At 39.7% G+C, this 22627-nt stretch overlaps 1 protein-coding gene across 4 annotated transcripts in view; it reads right to left on the minus strand.

Annotated features, from left to right (window-relative positions):
* The window catches only part of PAWR (pro-apoptotic WT1 regulator), an 82729-nt gene that overhangs the window by 14314 nt on the left and 45788 nt on the right, over window positions 1-22627 (minus strand). For all 4 annotated transcript variants that reach the window (XM_065861862.2, XM_065861853.2, XM_065861846.2 and 1 more), the window contains exon 4: window positions 5881-5915. In XM_065861862.2, coding sequence (XP_065717934.1) covers window positions 5881-5915 — 35 coding nt within the window. The remainder of the gene's footprint in view (window positions 1-5880; window positions 5916-22627) is intronic.

Raw genomic sequence — 22627 nt, forward strand, 5'->3', positions numbered from 1 at the left:
GTTGTTCTAGTCATTTTCTTTAAAATAAAATCAGTTACTCACTCAGGGGCAGGTTTAATAGCAATGTTTCAGAAAAACAGAATAAATTTTGCTCTTTCCAATGCCTCTTTGGTTCTCTCAATGTCTTCCAGAAGCACTGTCCAAAGAGCAATTTCATCCAACTAAAATCACCCAGTCAAAAACAGATTTCATTGATTTCAACTACAACACATTTATTATTACTTCCAGAATCTTCTAACTATACTTGATTCAGAAATTTCTAGTTAATTATGTCATTGCAATCCATTCAGTGGCTAACACCTTCTTTAGAAAAATGAGCAAAAGACTATCTTTCTAAAGACTATCTTGTTAGTTTGGACTGCTTAAGCCGAGCCTGTGGCTTTCGGAGCTGAGCTAAGGAAAGGCAGTCTTGTCTTCTCTAGAGCTGCCCGTTCCCAGCCTCCTCCACTTATCCTGGCTCTGGCCTTCAGGTGACTGTATAAGAAACCATTCCAGGAGCTGACACAGCAATCCAGGACCGTAGCACAAGGAAGTCATTGGCTTCCAGCCACAGCAGCTCCCTGAATCATAGAATCATTTTCGTTGGAAGACACCCTTAAGATCATCGAGTCCAGCCATAACTTAAACTAGCACTAAACCATGTCCCTAAGAGCCTCATCTATACACTTTTTAAACACCTCCAGGGATGGTGACTCCATCACTTGTCTGGGCAGTTCCCAGTTCCAATGCCTGACAACCCTTTCTGTGAAGAAATGTTTCCTAATATCCAAACTGAACTTTCCCTGGTGCAACTTGAGGCCATTTCCCCTTCTCCTGAAGCATCACCCTGTCCAGCTGCAGGAGCACTGCCACAAGGGACACTGAAGCAGTGCAGCCGGCTCAGCTTACACCACCAAAAACTTCTGCAGAAATAAACCCCTACATGTTTATGTCTTCTCATAACATCAGCATTGGCTGAAAAGGGGATACAGACGTCAAGAAAAGCACCTTGAGTGACCCCTATCTAACTTAAGTGTTCCTATCTGCACAGCATTGGTCCTAATGGAACAAGCCAGATGAGACGATGCTTGCACAGTCACTCCTCGCCGCAAAACTCCCAACCACAGGCAAGCAGGCAAGTCTGGGCATAGTGCAACGAAACAGTATTTTGCAGTGGTATTTTTTTGGAATTAGCGAGACCAAGGTTAGTATGATGGAATGTAAATTGTTGTAGTTTAAGCTTTGTAGAAATCTAAAAACACTGAGCAAGAGAATTTCAGCAGCGCTCTAGTATCTCTTTCAAAGCAGCTCCACTGAGTGCCCTGACGTGGGATAACTTCTTCTCTTCTAGTGGTCTCTTCTTCCTCTTCTATTTTTCAACTATGAGACAACGGGCAACTATGATTAGTGGGCAGGGGTCTCTACCTCTTGGGTTCCATAATAGTGTGCTGTACTAACCTAAAAGAAGGAAAAAAACCTCTGATATTTTGTCTGGAAGCCATAAACCCATACCATATTTTATTCATTTCCGCTAATATACTTATAATGAGAACACAACCCTGAACCACTATGAGATTTTAATCTAACTCTTTCTATAAACTGATCCGGTCTGATCTGTCTGATCCCTGAACCATGCAAAAATCTTCTCAGTTATTTTAAATCCTGATTTGCAAGATTTTCTTTTCAATTTAAGACATTTTTAGAAAAAAGAAGCTAAATAGGTTCAAAAGCTAGTAGGATAGTCCTATAAATAAGCTGCTAAAACAAATTCTTTGTGCTTATAAAAATATTCCTATGTCCTGCTTCACTGTTACTTGCAAACAGAGCACAAAAGCGGCGTAATTCATGTTTTCATGTAGATTATACTCAAATATTTCAATCAACAGAATACCCTTTGCCATTGTCATTTCAGAAATCAGTGATGACACCAACTATGCTGATAGCATCAGGCCTGAATCAGAAAACCATTCTTACAAATGGCAAAGTGTTTTTTGCTTTAAAATAACTACTAAGAAAGCAGTGCAAAAACTGGTAGACCCAGTCACACTAACAGCAGTTTGGAATGGTCAACATGAGGTGTATCACATTAAGCAAAGCTTAGAGAAAAATGAGAGATGAGGAAGTTGATAAGGGTTGTTATAGCTGAAGGACACCTACACCTTTTAAACACATGAAGCTCACAGTCAGCACAGATGGCTGATGACAACTCCCAAATACTCTCATGAACATGTCCTGTAGCCTTCATGTCAGCACGACCTTGAAAATTCTGGTCATGCTTTTAATAGATCTCACAGTACCACTCCAGACCACAACAGAATCACCTTTTGAAAACATTTCATGCAGTTGATCATGAAACTACAAAGAAACTCCTCCACTAACTTTTGGGGTGTAAGCATGGAAATTTTGGAAGAAAATTCAGAAGACAGAATGCAATTCTCAACTAAGATCCTCATCCCAAACTTGTATTTACTTTACTGGACAAGGATACAGGCTCAGCTTACCCAAGTCAGCCAGAACAGAAGTAGAATAACACAACAGCAGCCAGCAGAGTTCATTTGTAAACATGTCTTCCAGTCAATGGACACTCAGTGAAATGGGTTTCTCGGCAATGCCAGATAAATGTTTAATCATGGACTGCTGCATCCATATAAAGCAAAGTAGCCAGTGTGTTTGATTAAGTAGGAGGTAAAATCTGTGCAGTTCCCTGGAATACACTGAGAGAACAGTGATTCCATGAGAACACGCAGCACAGATCCTCCTTCTCAGCTCTTAAGTCTCTCTTGTATTGTTAGGTCCAGGAGGCTGGGTATCTCAATGTAGACATGAAAACAGTGATATGGGAAGGGGAAGGGAAGGTACTGGAAGGCAGGGATGGCATCAGTAACCGAGGACTTACAAGTCAGAAGAGAAGACAAAGACAAAACAGGAAAAATAAAAAAAAAAAAAAAACAACCCCACAACCAACAAAACAAGAAATCAGAAAAGAATAACAAAGAGAAGACTAGAACCTCAGTGGTTAAATATAAGGATGCAAGCATGGAAGAGAAAGGGGGAGAGAGAGGAAAGGACATTTAACTGGGCTAGGAAATGGAAAACAGTGAAGTGAAGAAAAAAGCTGAGATTAAGAGATGTCACTTCTGATGAGGAACAACTGGGGAAGTGGGAGAAGGCAAAAGAGAAGCAGAAGGAGCAGTAAAGATGGAGGAGAATGTCCTGAAAATAATGCATTCTTTCTATGGGGGAGGGAGTCTATAACAGAGCCCAAGACTGTAGAAAAACATCTTTTCAACTTTTACTGTCATTTGTCTATAAAGTCTACTGACACCCTCTTCCCCACCTACAAAGTATTGACCACCTGTTGTCAGCAAAAACACAAATAACAGTTTCAAATGGGATCTCAAAGTGGTTGTTCCTACGGGAGAACATGCTTTGCTCTCAGTTTGCTTTGAAAACCTAAGGGAGCACACACAAAACTCTTACAAGCACGTTAAGGTGAACATATCTGGCCCTTCAAGCAGCTTATGGTCTCAGTGCGGCCTTTTGGCATTCACATTCCAGCTCTAGATATAATCACAGAACAGCATTTTTGGTTTCCAAAGGACTGCTACTGTCTTTGGGATTTAAGGGAGATCTGAGTGATCTGAACTAGAATTACTGTAGAGGAGGCTGCTTTCTGTAATACCTTCCCTTACTGCAGATGTTGGAAGAGGCCAACAAGCCAAACATTGTCCCAACAGAAGAGGACTCTGGTCCTGACTCCTTTGCCACACACACCAGAAAGCAAAGCCACTGGGAGACATCCTTTGTGCAGGCACTCTTACCTGAAGAATCACTTCAGGGAAGGTAGAAATTTTCAAATATAGAGGAAAAGTCAATAGATACTGTTAACTCTAATCACAATTGACATTGTATAGCTCATGGAGGTACAGTCAGAATAAAACCCACTTAGTATTTGTGAGCACTGGGCACTGTGCTGACTTCACAGGAAAATAATCCTTTGTTTTCAACATGAGCTTTGAAGACTACACAATGAGTAGGACAGATGACAACATACATAACAAAATATTGAACAGCAGCTTACAGCAAGTCAGATTTCTTCTGAATGTGATGTCAGTCCTGAGGGGGAAATCTGACAAACAGAAGAATGAACATCCCACATATATAATAACTAAAGCTGACTGAACAAAGACTACACAAACAAGTCTTATTTTAGCATTTACTAAGTTTGGAGTTTCCTATTTTTGCAACATTAACCAGAATAATTAGTCAATTTTCAAATAAGCTAAGAATGTGATTATCCAAACTACTATTTATTACCACCCCAGTAAGTGCAAGTGAGTGAGTATATACAACACATGAACAGAGTAAAGATAAGGTTTATGAAAAACCACAGAGCACTGTGACACACACCACTAAGTATTTGGCAAATAAAAACAGCAACAAAACTCTGCACAGCAACTGAGGAAGAAGTAGAGACTGAACTAAAATGTGTTTGATTAATAAGAAAGTAATCATGAAATTATACAGTTGTTAAGATTGTGACAGTAAGTCTACCCATTCTGCAATGACTAAGTGATTAAAAAAACCCCAAACCTACAGCAACAAAAAGCATCACTCAACTAGGTTTATGAGAATCCAGGAATACAAATATAAACCATGGCACCACACTGAGAAATCTAAGGTATGACAGGATAGGATATTACTTTTTTACAAGGAGGGTGGCGAGGCACTGGAACAGTCTGCCCAGAGAAGCTGTGGATGTTCCATCCCTGGAAGTGTTCAAGGCCAGGCTGGATGGGGCTTTGAGCAACCTGGGCTAGTGAAAGATGTTCCTGCACATGGCAAGGGGGCTGGACCAGCCCAGAGGTGTCAAATTCATTTTCACCGGCAGACACATCAGCCTTGTGGTTGCCTTCAAAGGGCCGAATGTAATTTTAGGACTATAGTAATGTGGGAATAGTTACATTTATACAGTCCTAAAGTTACATTCGGCCCTTTGAAGGCAACCGCAAGACTGATGTGGCCCCCGGCAAAAATGAGTTTGACACACCTGGACTAGATGATCTTTGAAGGCCCCTTCCAACCCAAACCATTCTATGACTCTATAGGTGAACAAGTCTGACGGGTCGAAAAGACACCAGCGAGGACTAGATAATTACAGTTATTCTTTACACTTACTTCTGCAGCCAGAATATACATACACGGATGAATTAACCACCTACACATTTTATCTGAGTAAAGGACATCTAAAAGAGAATACATTAATATATCAAATAAAAATACATTTATGCAAATGCCTTGCTTCAGTTAATGTATTTTAGACTTCAGGTTACCATCGCATTTTCCTAATCATTGTGATAGCTGTGTCCATATTAATTCCACATGGGCAAAGATTTCACATATTGGTCAGGTGCATAAAGAGCTTCTGAAATATTTTCCTAATTGAAGAACTTGAGTCCCAACCAGGGTAATACTTGACTCAAATAACAAACAGGACCTGCTACATGTGGGCAGTATCCCCTACAACTGAGACAGTAGTATGACAAAACTATAGCAATTTCTTTTAATGTTACTGTGGAGAGCAACAGAATTATCTTCCTGTATTAAAGTTCAGAAGAAAGCGGTTCACAAATCAATGGTGAAACTACTAGCTCCTAGGTAACGTGTAGTCAAGTTACACATTTGCTTAGGAAACTCTTCTGAACTAGTAAGACCCAGCAAAATACCAGCTGAATTTATTTTAAAATTGTAACATAACAAAAGGGTTTGGATAAGTTTGCCGCATCTCTCAGGTCTTTAACCAAAATATGATGGTCTCTACTAAAAACACTCATTTAATCAGTTTTATTTCTGGCAGAACTATATATGTAAAGGAATGTGTTGTGTACAAAGATCTCATACCTTTTATACCTGCTTGAAACCATCCTGGAGGAGTCCTAAAAGAAAGAGAAAGGAAAAACTAATTAACACTTTTATTGTATTTGTACTTCCAAAATATTTTATCACTCCATGGAAAATGAAGCCTGCAGTTAAGAGCAGGAGGCTCATGTCTCAAAAAGCTGTTGTACAACTCAGTTTTGCACTAGTTTGCTGTCAGGAATAGACAGAATAGCAGGATTATTGTCACCATGTTACTGGTTCTGAACAGTAGCCTCCGGTTACATCTTAAAACTGGGTGCACATACTGGGCAGCCAGCATCCAGAAAGCGCACCTTACCAAAACACCCCATTGTCAATACACTGTCACTGCCACTGCTAACAGGGAACATGCTTGTGCACTCTGGCAGCTGCTCATCTGCTTGGCCAAGAGCAGCAGAGCAAAACTGTTCGGATTCTCCAGTGCCACCACTGTCCTGGAAAGAAAGAAAACCAAAGCCAGAAAATAGTCAGAGTTGAGACCCAAGTCAATTTATCATGCATCAGCTGGGTCACGGTAACTACAGTGATGCTCTTCGCCGTGCTAACCCTGGTGTTGCAACCTGGCTCACCTCAGTTCCTCTCGGGCTAACTGAAGTGGTCTTGTCCTGGCTTGTGCTGTCAATTGGGCAGGCTAGAGGTCTGTACGGGGATATTTCATGCACTCAAATGTCAGACAGTGACTTGTCAAGCTATGGTAAGTCAATTTTTAGATCATTGCTTTTTGGGCACCCGCAGAGGCTTGATGCATTTTGACAACAAACTTAAAAGAATCCTCTGCATCTGCTTTGATTGCTATTTGAAAATTATTTTAACAACTGAAATAGTGAGAAAGAGAACACATTTTAAGTAAGAGTACAGATTTTAAATACAAGTTCAGCACTGCAAGAGCTCTGCATCTAGCCCTTCAAAGATACATACAAGAATTACTTACAGACTGTAAGTCTCGCCATATTTTTTTCTACTTTAAAGTAAAGAATTTCATTACTTTTCAGATTCTCACAATGCAGTAGAATATTTTCACTAACATGACATTTTGTTCAGGTTTTTTTGTTTGCTTGATTTTAAATTTGAAAAAAACCCACATTTTTATTCTAGCTCTGTAAAGATGGAAATGGAAACAAAAAGTAGTGTGGGGAAAAGGGCTCATTTATTGCCACACAATCCATGAAAAAAGCATTGATGCATTACGTACAAATGAGAAAACCTGAAAGAATATACATCCATCAATAATGTTATGCTTGCAGCTTCCCAATAGCAGCCTGATCACACAGAACAATTAAGACAAGTTTCAACTGGTAAATGATGGCTAAGATTAGACAGAGTAAGTCCAGAAACATTTTTCAGGATGTGGTAAGAAAAACACAACCCAATTATTTTATTAGTCATAGTCAAAACTCTCCCCAGCATCAGCAACTATTAGGTAAAAGTTAATGAACTGAACAATTGCATTTACTGGAAGAAGAATAAAAAAAAGAAGAACAAAACCAACAACACAAAATCACACACCAGGAAAGCATGAAATTCTGTCTATTTGTGACACTAACTGCAGACAGCGGAGTAAGTTCTCAAAACAAGATGCAAGAGAAATTACATCCACTCCGAAAACTGTGCAAAATATTGTTCCACCTTCCCTGATCAGTGCATTTATGTTTCTGTAAGTAAATAAATTAGCTAAAAAAATAGGATTAAAATAATATTATTCTATTACAGAAAATAAAGCTGACAGAAATATTTGTATGACAGAAACAAAACTTGATCTTAAAGTGCATTTTATTTTATGAAGCATTTTCAAACTCTGCAATATGTGCTGCCCTTTTCCTAATATAAGCAGAGGAACAATATTCAACAAAGTTAAGTCATGGGAATTATTTAAAGAAACCCACAAAGTGGTGTAAAATTACTGTTTTAACACTGATAACTACTTTAATATTGATGACAGCATCGGAAAAGTAGCAACTCAGAGCTATGAAACAGCAACCTAATTTCACCTCTAAAAGGGCAAGGAAACAGAATTTCAAATTACACCAATGCTATTTATAAAGTCTAGTAAGTGTACATTATCTTTAAAAGGTCATGGCAGTAGGGCGTGTTTCTGAGGACTAGGAGCAAGTACAGGTCACTCCTGTCTTCAAGTAGAATCCAGAGAACTACAGGCCAGTCCTTACCTCAGTCCCAAATCCTGAAGGACAAGGTGGTGATATCACCATGGATATATGAAGGGGAAATCCTGCCTGACTGACGAGATGACTGGCTCAGTGGATGAAGGGAGAGCAGATGATGTTTATCTCAGTTTTAACAAGGCTTTCAACAGCTTCCCACATAACATATGGACAGGTCAACTGTTGAAATATGGACCAGGTAAGTAAACTGTGACTGGACTACTGGACCCACAGGGTTATGAACAGCAGCACGAAGTCCAGTTGGACACCAGTCACTTCGCAATGGTTGATACAGGGGGCAGCACTATTTAACATCTTCATTAATGACCCAAATGATGGGACAAAGTGCACCCCCAGTGAGCTTGCAGGCTGCACAGAACTTGGATGAGCAGTTAATAATACATCATCAGACAGATGGGGTGCCATGCAGAGGGACATTGACAGGCTGGAAGATCTGCTAACAGAGACCTCATGAAGTTCAAAAAAAGGGAAATACAAAGTCTAGCACCTGGGGAGGAACAACCCCAAGCACCAGTACATGTTGTGGACCAGTTGGAAAGCTGCTGTGCAGAAAAGGACGTGGGGGTCCTGGTGGACACCAAGTTGAACATGTGTTATCAGTGTGCCCTTGCAGCAAAGAAAGTCAATGGCATCCTCAGGATGCACTGTCAGCAGGCCAAGGGAGGTGGTCCTTCCTCTCTGCTCAGCCCTGGACACAGGGGTGGAGTGCTGCATCCAGTACTGGGCTTCTCAGTATGAGAAAGACATACTGGAGAGACTCCAGCAATGGGCCACATAGATGATTAAAGGTTTGGACCATCTGACACATGAGGGGAACCCGAGAGTGCTCAGAATTCTGCAGTTCAGCCCGGAGAAGAGAATGCTCCGGAGTTATCTTGCCAATGTGTATAAACATGTGATGGCATAAAAAAGATGGAGTCATACTCCATTGCGTCCAGAGAACGGATGAGGGGCAATGGACAGAAACTGAAATATAGGAAATTCAACTTAAACATAAGACTTTATTGCTGTGAGATGAAACACTGTGACAGGTTGCCTCAAGAAGTTATGGAGTTTTTATCCATGGAGATAATAAAAACCCAACTGGTCACAGTCCTGAGCAATTTGCTGGAGGTGACCCTGCTTTGTCTGCAAGGGTTTGACTAGAGACTTCCCAAGATCCCTTCCAGCCTTCCAGTGCTTCTGCTCTGCTTGTGTGGGGTTTCCATCTGCGCTCTTTTCTCTGCTTCGTGAGTTTAAGTGAACACAAACCCAGCACCTGGCAGCTTCAGAGGAGACCGCATCTGGAATATTGTGTCCAGTTCTGGGCCCTTCAGTTCAAGGACAGGGAACTGCTGGAGAGAGTCCAGTGCAGGGCAACAAAGATGATTAAGGGAGTGGAGCATCTCCCTTATGAAGAAAGGCTGAGGGAGCTGGGGCTCTTTAGCTTGGAGAAGAGGAGACTGAGGGGTGACCTCATTAATGTTTATAAATATGTAAAGGGTGAGTGTCACAAGGATGGAGCCAGGCTCTTCTTGGTGACAACCAATGATAGGACAAGGGGTAATAGGTATAAACTGGAACGTGGGAGGTTCCATTTAAATTTGAGAAGAAACTTCTTCTCAGTGAGGGTGACAGAACACTGGAACAGGCTGCCCAGGGAGGTTGTGGAGTCTCCTACTCTGGAAATATTCAAAACCCACCTGGACACCTTCCTGTGTAACCTCATCTGGGTGTTCCTGCTCCAGCAGGGGAACTGGACTAGATGATCTTTCGAGGTCCCTTCCAATCCCTGACATTTTGTGATTCTGTGACAAGGTGATTTGACTCTGAGGTATGTGAATAGATTGAAGTAGTTTAATCTAATACATTAAGATATATGTTCATTGTATATCAAAACTGAAATGTTGTATCAGTAACATCAGTCACAGCTCTTGGTGGTGATGGTCTCAGAAACATCCTGGTTGTCCCATTAGCCATGGACAAGTGGTTCAACTCTCTTTTTAATCTTGGAAGGAGAAATAGAGACACATAGGTAAAATTTTGACACAGTCACCTAACTGTAGATACAACTCTTGCCAATAACACAGGAACTCTGAGTTGTAAGCTTCCTCGGATCTTATTTTTCAAACAGCTTCTTTTTCAGGAAAATGCTGAAGCCTTGAGGTTACGGCCAGGCTTACAGTGAAAGGCAGAATTCACAAAAAAGAGAGAATCTGCATGTGACACTGCAGTCTAGTGAAACACACATACCCTTGTACAAAGAAATCTCTGGATCTTAGATGCTTGTTTTCTACTATAGACACCAAAGAATGCAATGTATGCACCCTACACCCTCAAATTTGTGAAAACCCTTTTCATATAAGTGAATGCAAATACAAGCTGTAAGGCGGTTTGTATACATAAGACTTGTATATTTACCTCAACAAGAGACCTCTAAAGGTTTGGCAGTACTATGCAGAAAAAAAAAGTTCTTCAGAAAAAAGAAAGCTGGGAAGGCAAACAAATGCTCAGGGACAAAGTACACGGCAAATACTCTCAACTGCTACAAATGACAGCTGTTAAAACTAAAAAACCCAATTAGCTAGTCCTTTTGTAACTGATGTTACAGCAAATATTAGTGGGTTTTATTTTGCAGTTTATCTATGAACAAAAAGTTAAAAATACACATCTGAGGCATAAAAACAATTTCCTCTGATACCCAAATTAATACTGCAGATTTGATAAACTGTGACTTTTATTATCCTAGAATGCCTAATCTAAATGCAAACCAATCATTCTTTGAAGTTTTGATACAAGCACCAGGGAAATATATTATCTATCTCTGTTTTCATGTTATGAAATGTATTTTTTGTAATTTATCCAAAAGTTACCAGGAACGGGAACATATGTACTCATACTATAAACAGTATTATCTGTCTGTTAAACAAAAATGTATCTAAGATTTCAAACTATTCAAAAGCTCTTAAAATGAGGCAAACATCTCTCACAATTTAAGGTCGTCTCCTCCACTACTTTTGGAGAAGAGACTGACAGAAAAAGAAGGGGAAGGAAAAAGGAGTGAGATACCTGTTCTGCAAAGAATTAACCTAAAAGCAGATGATTAGACATGTATACGAGCACCAATTTACAAATCTTGCTTAAATTCTTTGGTATTTTTAAAATTCAAGTTTTAACCCACATTTAAAATATCTAGTCAGTAATATAAAAAGAATGATTTGTCAAAATAATTGTTTATGAGCAATGAAGAGATTAGTTTATTTGAACGTCTCCCTTTAAAAAATGAATTAACTTTACTGTCTGTGGAAATCCTGAACAGAAAAGCAATCAGAAGTGACCCACAACAATTATGCTAATGGTTTCCTTCATACTGGTGAAAAAATATTGCTGCCAAAGTAATCTAACAACATCAGTTCTCCATCCAGGGTTGAAATCAGACACTCGTTTCAATACAGTATTCAAAACATAGCTTTAACATTACTTTTACTTCTTGCATGTGATCTCTGGCAGTTTTCATTACCTTGTTACAGGATATACTACTGCCAATAAACTATATACTCCAGTAGTCTTGGTCTTGCTCCATCTCAAGTGGGAGTTCAAGAACACTGCAGACTGACATATGTCAGCACTGCTCCAGAAAACTGGTCACGCTCCCTTTTCGTCATGTCTACAAAAGTGTTTCTGCAGCCACATATTAATGCACAACAGGGTGTGATCTGAGTGAAAATAACTGAGGAAAAAGCAAAGATTTGTCTCATTCCACATGAGCTCTTTCATCTGATACACCACAAACCTAACACACACACACACCTGCTGCACAGGAGAATGTGCAAGGGGAAAAAAGGCAGCTGAGACCATTGCTATTAACGAAACCATTTACTGCCAATTAAATTTCTGTCAAACTAGGATGTAAGCAATTTTACTAACTCCCCTCTCTGCTCCTGCTCATCTGCCCAATACAGATATTACATAAACAAGCTGGTGATCAGGCTTTAAATAAATAGAGTTGCTTGTGTTTACAAGGGCCTGACAAAGATTTCCAGATGTTAAATCGACCCCACCATTACAAATCCGATAGTTAAAACGCACTAACAAACATTGTTTTAAAATATGTACAAACTCTGGACTCAGCTGGACTATAAAAATGGTTCCCTGGAATCCTTTAAAAGACTACTTAAGAGTTTTGCAAATAATGAAAGCAAATTGTCTGGATCAAATCAGGCTGCTAGGGTATGCCAGTCTATATACTGGCATACAGAATACATACAGTGTTTTAGAATTTGACTATATACTAGTGTAAATTATGACTACATAATGATATTCCTGCAACAGGCAAGGTTAAATTTTGACTGAAATCAGGCCAACGGAACAATTTATCTTCTCCAGTGCAATTCAAATATGGGCTCCTTACAAAGTTTCCTGTATGTTCTTCAAGATGTGAGCAGATACAGCTTCACTGCACGGAAGAAGCAGCAGTATTGCTGGGGTTTCTTGCCTTGTTCCATATCAAGGAACAGGGAGATTCTTCACCTAGCCAATGAAGTTAACTCCAGTCTCCTTCATGAGTCACATCTTGATTAATTACAGTACAACTTTACGTTGCCATTTCCTTGGAAACAGCAGTTAAGTATCTTCTGCAACACAAAGTTTCATTCAGATATTAAAGTGAGATAACATCGGAATGCCTGACAACTGCAAGGTAATCTGATCCTAATATAAACCAAGAATAACTGCAGATATGAAAAGCAGGAGAAAGAAAATGTGATACACTTCTTCCCACCAAAATTCCCCCAAAAGAAAGCATTTTTCATGAGCTATAGAGTCATGGTGATACAATTTACCTTACGTTCCTGGCTCTAAACCGTCAAATATTTCTAAAGATGTTTCCCATGGAATTCAACACAAATTCAACTTTGAATGGAAATGCTTTCACCACTCACAGGAAAAAAAGTCTCCATTCATTATTTGCGCAGAAACCATTGTTTCCTGAAGCACTCTAAGGTGCTTTCAATAAGCTTAAAGCAGCAATTGTGTCACTCAGCTGCTTGCACCCCTTGTAGCTGGGCACTTTCTAGATCTCTACTTGGACAGAATACTTCACGTACAAAACCACCCCAGGCTCCTTCACCTCCCCTTCTTCTCCTAGCTGCCAAGATTTTACGTCTATTTCCGAGATTCATTACATTTTATTTTTTCCTAAGATGACCTTAAACACTCTTTACTCAGCCAATAAATCTCTTTTAAAAGCAGACATTCTAAAAATGAGCTTTTCTTCCTAAAACTGTTAAGAAAGCACGAAGTTACCACCACCTATTAATCAGTTACAAAGTAAACTGAAACGGAAACCTTGTAAGATTAAACAAAAGCTGATCTACTGTTCTAAATAGCCTGACTTATTTTCATATTATGATCTTCCTTTGATTTGTACTTTCTCAAGTTAGAACCAACACATTTTAAAAGTGTCTTGTTTAATTTACATCCAACTGATCTTTTTAAAACACGCCATAATGAATAACACTTAACAGAATAAACCTTCGAGCAGGAAAGAGACATTCCTATATTCTGGAGATTAAAATCCAATTGCCAGAATTATTTTGATATTGTGGCACATAAACATTTAATTCCGGATCATCAATACAGAACAACCTCTTCATGTGAAGCAGTTGATGTAGACAAGCAAGACCAAAAAAAAAAGTCATGGGGAAAAGGAAGATACAGTTTCTTTACCAACGCTGCACAGAGGATATTTAAGGTTAATATCTGAAATACTGGCTGATTGATTCACACAGGCATTAATAGAAATGGAAAGGGAATGGCATTACAGTCTATAGAAGAATCATGCTTTCTTTAGGAAGGAAGATGTAAGAGAAAATATCAGTTCAATAAGTACACTAATCCAGCAGAGCATCAGCAGGGGGGAGAAGGGAAGGAAAGAGACAGACAGACCGACCGACCAACCAAATGGAAGGTCCAAAGAGTACACATCTCTGCAGTCGTAGAGTAACCTGCAAATAAATTAGGACAGCACCACAAGTTACTAGTTCTCTACACTGACTTTGAATTTCCCAGGCACTTTTGCTGCAGCCCATATGAAATACACACATCTCAAACAGGTTCCAGGCAGTCTCACCTACCCCTTGGCTATGCAACCCTTCAGGGAGAAAAGCTATTCAATTTATTTATTCAAAAGGGAAATCTGAAAACACATAATTCTCTGTGATGTCTGTGTGTTTCTGGACTGTGGTCGAATGATGCCCCAGGTGAAAACACTGCAGGTCTCTTTACCTGACAGAGCAGAGCCTCAACAAAGAACTGTACACCCAACACACTTGTACGCCAAGCCTGTTCATGTGCTGGTGTTGCTTTTCTAGAGATTAGGAACAATGACCACAACCATGCAAATAATGCCTCTTCCCAAAATCTGCCAGGATCCAAGGGTATCTACGAGCTCTGGTTCCTGCAGAGTGACCCAGATGTGCTTGTGGGGCAGCCTGCGGGGGCCCAGACCACACAGAGTGCGGCCCAGGTGCACGGCAGTGTGGCCCAAAGGCACCGAGTGTCCCCAGCATGGGGAGCGATACCCAACTCTGTCAAAAAGATGTTCATTCTGTCCTGACCTACTCAAATACATGTGCAGCATGTTCCCAAAAATACTGCGTAGTACACACATTCTTTGTCTCTAATCGCTTCATAGGATAAAATTCAGCTATTCCAACTATTAATTGTCTGTCCAGTTATGAAGAAAAAACCCAAATATATTAGCACACCAATTATTAAACTGTGGTACTTCAGGTCAGATTTATTGCATAACAGGTTAATATAATTTAAAAACCTTAATATGAGGTTTTGTTTTGTTTTTTAAATCTGCCCTTACATAATTCCATAGTTGCAAAGGCATAAATGTTTCATACGAAGAAAAACATCCAAACATGTAAGTTCATGGTTGTTCTTTCCCTAAAAAACCCAGTATGAACTAAATAACTAATGCATAATGTTTTGGGCTACTTCTCAGTTAATATGGTTTACAAACGTATTTGCATTTTTATACAAACAAATAGAGAACTTAAAAGTTTATTAGTTCTTATAGTTCACCAGTATCTCTTAATCACCTTTAAAATAGATGTCAGTAACACAGACTTACAGAATCGTTAAGGTTAGAGGGACGTTATATTTCTAGTAAATATATTACACACTTACATACAAATATTTTTGTATATCTTCTCCTGTTAGATTGCAGCATATTGTTTACATGTTGATTGATAAACATAGTCAAGTGACTGAAGTAAAACTATAAAACTACAGGGTGCCCTAAAGGCGGGACACACACACAGACTCAACATATTGGAAAAACACATTTCAGTCAGGGAAAAGTTAAGTGTCCTTAATTCCGTTTACTTACTTAAGTGAACCTTAACCTTGCTTTTTTTACAGCCTGATCTACTACCTTGAATTAATATGTAAGTAACAAGGATTTCAAACAAGAACTAACACAGACGTGTTAGAACGCCCGGGTGCAAGCAATACGTATTATTCCTGCAAAGCCAAAGGAGTTATGACTCATCTCCCTGTTTACATAGAGCCAGGAGGCCACGGAGAAACACTGCAAGACCAGGGAATCCAATCAGATGTCTAAGAGGAAGATTAAGTATCCTCAATTCCTACCTATGAAGCAATCTATCAAGGACATTGCGTGAGAGGAAAAAATTAAAGAAATACCTGCAGGTAAAACAAGTAATTCACAGGGAAGCCAAGTGTAATCAAGAAGAAAAAAGCTTCAAAAATAAGGAAACTGGAAATACTCACTAAAGCATATGAGCAGGTTTTTTTTTTTCTTTATTCAGTAACTCCAAGCAATACTTGACACCAAAGAGCCAGAGCAAGAGTTCAGGACAAGCAGGCAGGCACCCAGAACAAAAACTACGAAGGAGCTGATTAGGTTAGGCTGACAGAGCCTGACTAGATCACAGGTGACTCACTGAATGAGCAGAGCTGGATAAATGATCAGAAAGACACTGATTATATCCAACATATGATCTTCATGGATCAGTGCTGAATAGTCACCAACTGAAAATGTAGGCTTCCTAAATCCCTGAAAGGAAAGGGAACCTAGAAATATTTGCACAAAGCTCCGAAATTCAGTGTGTCAGTCAGTCATTTAAAAAAAAATAAAAGAAGAAAAAAAGAAAATAAAAAGAATCAATATATTGCCTGAGGAATATCTCCAAGTCATAAGCAAAAAGCATGGGATCTAAGACACACAATTTGATGCTGAAAGAGGAGAACATTTTAAAAAAAGACAAAATAAACCTTTATAGCTCAGAGAAATTATGAGAGTAGTGTCAGTTCTTAAGGGTCTTTTCCAAACTAAATGATTCTATGATTCCAGGATCTCGAGTCACAGAAGAGCTAAGTCATCATATGAAACCCACAGCAGACATGATGACGGTGAAAACACGAACAGAACTTGCTGAAGTACTTTATAGCAACGGTAAATATAAAGTCCTGCACGGAGCTATGTGCATAGCCCCTTCACAACACACTACCCTGTGTCCAGGCATACAAACAGCCAAAATTCAATTTCCCAAAGTTATTTTTAATGAGATTTGTCTCAAATTTTACAGAGCATTTTAACTTTTTCAACTTCACCTCAGAGCATCAAGCTGCTTGTTGACACGTCCACACAGTGGTTTGCACACTATGTACTAGAAACACAACTAGAGATAACACCAGCTTCTTCAGTGGAACCAGTTTAAAAGAATGAACCATCCTGCCTATCTCTGCTAGGTGCTGGTTCCAAGAAAAGAGAGATCCTTGTCAGTGTGTTTACCAGCAGAATGGGCCTGACAGATTCTACTAAAAAAGGAGTAAATGGAGGCAGACAAGCCAGAGACTATGCTGTGGCTCCAAAGCCAAGCAACAGTTGCCACATCCATACTCCAAAGCACTTGACAGTGGGTCTCCTCCATGTGGTGTCCCCAAGAAATAATAATCTGTAGGTTCCTCCCCTTTCAAAAGCATCTGAAATAATGCAAGGGCTGAACTACAGCCCCAAGCGGTGTTTTCATAGCGTGAAACTGAGGTCTGTGCTGCACACCCCAGTGTGTTGATTAAGGGCATGGAGCTGGTTTTGAGCTAGCAAAGGCTACTAATGTCCTTGTAGCACTACACAGGCAGCCAAACCTGATGCTGTGACATGTAAGGACTGGTTCCTGGCACATTATTCCTCAAACAGTCCCCAGGTATGATACAGGAGAGCGCTAGGTAGCATGAACCAAAACCATGCCAGAAAACCTTGCTAATAATTAAGCCATAGGCTCGATCAGCAGTGCAGCAGTTGAGCTCACACCCAGGTCTTGCTCTTTTTAGCAGTATAAACTTAGTCAGAGTGTCTCCACCAAATAACTCTGAATTCCAGATGCCTCCTCCCTCCTGAGCCATCACATTTATTACACCACACTACAAGGCTGTAGAGAAGCAGGCCTTCCCCCCACCCCACCATCCTCACATCACTGCGGAACTGGAATATGCAGTTTCTAAAGGCACAAGCGCATCTAAGTAACTACCAACACAATATTCTCTAACTTAGTATAAATAATACAAATGTATGATCCATGTTTTAAAAATGTTTGACAACTATTGCTACGTCTATTTCTGCAGAGCTGTATAAATTTCTGCTTATCTTTCTGCGATAGCGAGCAAGTGGTCTTCTACCTTGCACAAGGACATTCATTCAGCGGGGACCCCCTTGGCCCATGTTTCTTGCCAAAAGCATCCTCCCCCACTGTACACACTCGGCAAGTACCTACAACTTCATTATCTAGGTGTCCGACTTGTTCCGAGCATGAAAACAGAATTAAAAGTCTCTCTCTAGAAAAGAACAGCAGAAAAGTGTGGGAGTCAGAAGTATCAACATACCTACAGAAGCATTTGATATCAGTCAGGCTGTGTCATCTATTTGTACAAGCAGATAGGGCAGGTAGTCCTTCCTTTTTCAATAAATTTGTGTTTACCTGAGTGCTCTTGTTCCCACAGAAACCTCAGCTACAATGTATCATTATACTTTACTGATCACTTCCCCCTCCACCCCCAAGAAATTTTAAGAGAAGACTGGGAGGAGATATCCACTTAGACATTGTCATTTTTGACAGCTGAACAGAATTTCCATCTCGACTCTTTCAGAGGTGAAACAATCTTCTCAAACCAGCATCCAAGTCAGCTGAGTTAAAAAGTGATGCCAGTCGAAAAGAGAAAGCATGTGGGAAGGAAAATCAATTCTTTCACATGAGGCCCCTGCTGACTGCTCAAAACATTAGCTGGGAATTTGAGAAACTGCTTCCTATTCCTTACGGCTACATAAAGGCTCCAAACCAGCTAATGCCCCAGTTTATGGAATTCTGGAGCACAGCTTCATGAACTGAACAGGGACAGAAACAAACAGGGCAACAACGAAACAAAAGCCTGCACATCTGGGCTGAGTACATTGCAGAAACATCTGTAGATTAAAAAAAAAAAAAAAAGAAGAAGAAGAAAAGTAAACAAAGCCCCTAAAAAGTAAAATCCAAATGAAAGGATCACAACCAAACTTGAGAGAAACTACAAGGAAGAAATAACTTAAACACTTTGCTTCCTACTTGGTCTGCACAAGACTTAGAAAAGACTTGAAGAAACAGCTGTGGTGAAGCCCCAGCAATTTCTAGGGACAATCGTGAACCCAAAGCAGGAGTAAGAAACCTCCACACCACTTTGCCTTCACAGACACAGGCTTGATTCGCTCTTAGTTTTCATGCAGGTCCTGTGACACAGGCACACAAAACCCAGTATTCAATTATGAGAGACTTTCATGAGTACATTTAACTCCATTTACTGGGGGTCACATGCATTCCTTAAAAAAAAACCCTAAGATTAAACCTCTAAACCACTAAATTAAACTTACTGAACACAGACATTAAAAATGTTCACCATGCTGCATTTCTTTCTAAGAAAAGTAAAGTTTGCTTGCCAAAGGTAATCAAATTTATGCTGACAATAATCAGGCACTGAACACAAATGGTGCCTTCCACAAACAAGCTGAAAGATTTCTCTTTTTGATCAGCTATTACGAAGACAAATGTTGATAACCACGTATTCGTACTTCCCTACCAGAGCAGTGGTCAGATGACTCCAAGCAGGGATGCCCAACCTGCATCCTCAAGGCTACATATCACTGGCCAATCACCTTCATCTGGCTCGTGGCCAGCTGAGAGCCACCCACTTTGCCTTCGGCCTCACATCAGTCACTGCAGTCTCTCAGCTCCCTGACTTCTTAGGGACAAAGGGGACCCTGATTTCACTTGTAAGCACTTTCTGAAAGCAGCAGTATTAGATAGTGCACATGCAATATAGTTGAATCGGATTTGCTGAGCATGTGCAGATCCTTTGGGAATGTAAAACCCACTGATCACACACGGATCAGCAGCACTACACGTAGGCACACATACACTGAATTTGTTCACATGAGAGGAGAAGGATTTTGGCAGAGAAACCTATGCTGCAACAACCATCTCTGTTACACAGCCCTTTCCACTGAGAAATCCAGACTCCATTGTTTCAAAACTCAAGTTTCTATTAAAAACCACACACACAATTTAACTAAAAACTAGCAATCTCAGTTTTGCAAAATAACTCATCCAGTGTCTTTAAAGGCTCCAATTATAGCAGGCAAGACCACCACGCAACGTTGTTACTCCTAAACTCAGAGAAGTTACCTTGAGGATTAATTCAATTGTTTTTGCTTTTGGTTGTTTTTTGGTTTTGTTTCTTTTTCAGTGTCCAATAATATAGACAAAAGACATGTAAAGAAAATCAAGGCTGCAAAGTCAACCAATTCAGAATGGGTCAGAACACTGTTGACTTAAGTAACTTTCATTCAGATTCTTACAACTACATGCATGACAATACTGCCTTTCCTGACATCACCACATGATGTCTTTTTCCACAGGATCTCTTAGGTGGAACACAAAGAGCACTCAGTGAGTAGTGTTGAGTAATTTGTGTTAGCTTGTTTCTCACAAAGTGGCCACCATGCCTTACTTACTGCTATTAACAAACCCAAACTGCTCTGAATACACCCCCATACTGCTACAAACTACTTGAGTGATGGCCTGACCGTATGTGATCATGGAAAGATGGAATTTCTGTGCTCCTGTTTTCCTTACACAGATTACAGGGCTTATTTGGATCTTCCAAGCCCTACCAACCAGGGCAGTTAAACATCTGAAGCACCTGGTTCCTGTCATGAACTGTACAGGGCAGCAAATTCCCTGTGACTGATGTCACTTTAAAAACGCTGCACATACAAGACTGACTTTAGACGCAAATATATTTTAAAAATTAAGTGATCTCTTAATACTTAAACAACATTGAATTTGAATACTTTTCAACCCATCTTTATGGAACATTTTTAGACATACCATAAAAATTCCTCATGACCCTTTCTACTGCATTCACTCGTTGTTTAAGTGCTTTGTGAATACTAATGACTTTTCATACCATCTCTGTGAAGTAGATCTGCAGATAGAAAACCCAAGATGAACATTCTCTGGTAATCAACTGTCAAATACCAGGGTCCCACAACCTGATTTGGCAGAATTACATATAACCTAATGTATTCAAACACAGTTCCTCCTAATTTACATATGTTAGTGTTTCAATCACATTTTATTTACTCACTTCTTAAAATAATACCAATATTATAATCATGTTGTTACATAAAATAATCCTTGGCCTAATATCTAAAGAAATATAGCCTATAAAACACATGCCTTGATACATCTGGGCATGCCCTGTACCACACCTGCATTCTCTCTATGGACAGAAATTAACACCAAGCAGTATCATGAGAATATACTTAGACAAGATTAATTACTACTCTTGAATGCATGTACAGAGTTCTCCTTTGCAACAACCACTTGAAACCTAGAAGCAAAACATCTTTCAAAAGCTGTGGTCAGGTATGAATAGATATAAATGCCATTACCACATACTTTGGATAATGAGACTAATTGCAAAATGATGCTGTGTGACATTACACTGCTGCAGAAAATAAAAAGCCGGGAAATGCATAATAGACAGGCACAAACTGCAGTGCGAGTTGAGAAGCTTATTTGGCAGTATCTTCTTGGCATAAGATTGAAGCGCAAAACTCTGGGGAAGGTTGTGTCAGGCAGGTTTTCAGCTGTGTTTCCTAATGGAGATACATGTAATACTTCAGTTCCCTGCATTCCTCGCACTTCATCACACAGCTAAGAAGTCACTAGAAACTTTTATTCCCTAATTTTATTTTATTTACTGCTTTCAGCAGAGCTTATAAGGTGCCTCTATTAAACATTTACAGCTTTGTAACACTGATATATATTACTGCTTCTGAAAATTCCAATGTGTTGGGCCACATCTAAAGTAAAAGATGGTATTTAAGAAATCAGAATTGCACCAGAGCACTTCTATGGGAATATCTTTGGACCGTGTTCTTCTTAGAAAATGCCTGCGATGTTCTGGCGAAACGTTAAGCTCTTTTAGAACAAAAGGTTAAAAAAATATCAGATGTGGTTTTCCTTCAGTTCTCACAGGCTCTTGGATGACTTACGATTACATGCACAAGTCATAACTAAATGGTCATGCTAATAAATCAAGTTTAGATTACTTCACCAGCCATCTAACCTATTCACTAATGAAGTTAACGATGGTGAACCCAATCTGCTACAGCACGAGTTTATGATTGCACCATCAGATGAAGATATAAGATTCAACATAATAATTTCTTGAATTTCTTGTTGCTGCACAATCTGAGAGCAATGTGTGGACTCCAAGAAACACTCATTTCAGCTGCATAGACAAAACAAATTAATGACTGGAACGAGACAGTCACAATTTCTAACTAGTGTCCATGGCTCTTAAATGAGGTCCTGGGCTTTGCAGCACTACGTAATACTCAGGTACAGCAAAACAGTCGGCATGGTTTAACAAGAAGAGTGAGTCATGTCTCCCACTGGGGTCCCAGGCTTTAGAATGTCTGAGAGGCAAAATTCCCCAACCAGTTTCATGCCAGCAATACAAATTTTAAATCAGGTTTCTAGCAGATGACCACAGAGATCTTCAGCAGTCATTCCAGACACAAAAGGTGTTGGTAACTGCGATGGTTATCTGCAGTGTCTTCACTTGGAAATAAGAAATACATTGGACAAATTTTGCTACTGTGTGGCAATAAGAAAGATCAGCATTCCCGTTTTACAGCAGGATACTGTAAACCATTCACACTTTTATAAATCATTATCTTTCACTTGAAGGATTCAGAGTATTTAGCTCACAAAGGTTGAACCTCATTGTCTACGTGACTCAGAGCTTTCCCTTTTCACACTCACAGGCACAAAAACTGGTATCTCGCACTCTAATTGCCCCCTATTTCTAAGTTATCTTAGTAGCAAAAATCATTCTGACATGCTTGGTGCAGGTTTGCCAGGGAGAGGAAAGGATTCAGCACGTCTAATTTTAGCCCATGTCAATGCCAAAAATAACTGTGAAGATCTCAAATACCT

Source organism: Patagioenas fasciata, chromosome 1, assembly GCF_037038585.1.
Source record: "Patagioenas fasciata isolate bPatFas1 chromosome 1, bPatFas1.hap1, whole genome shotgun sequence".
Taxonomy (NCBI): Eukaryota; Metazoa; Chordata; class Aves; order Columbiformes; family Columbidae; genus Patagioenas; species Patagioenas fasciata.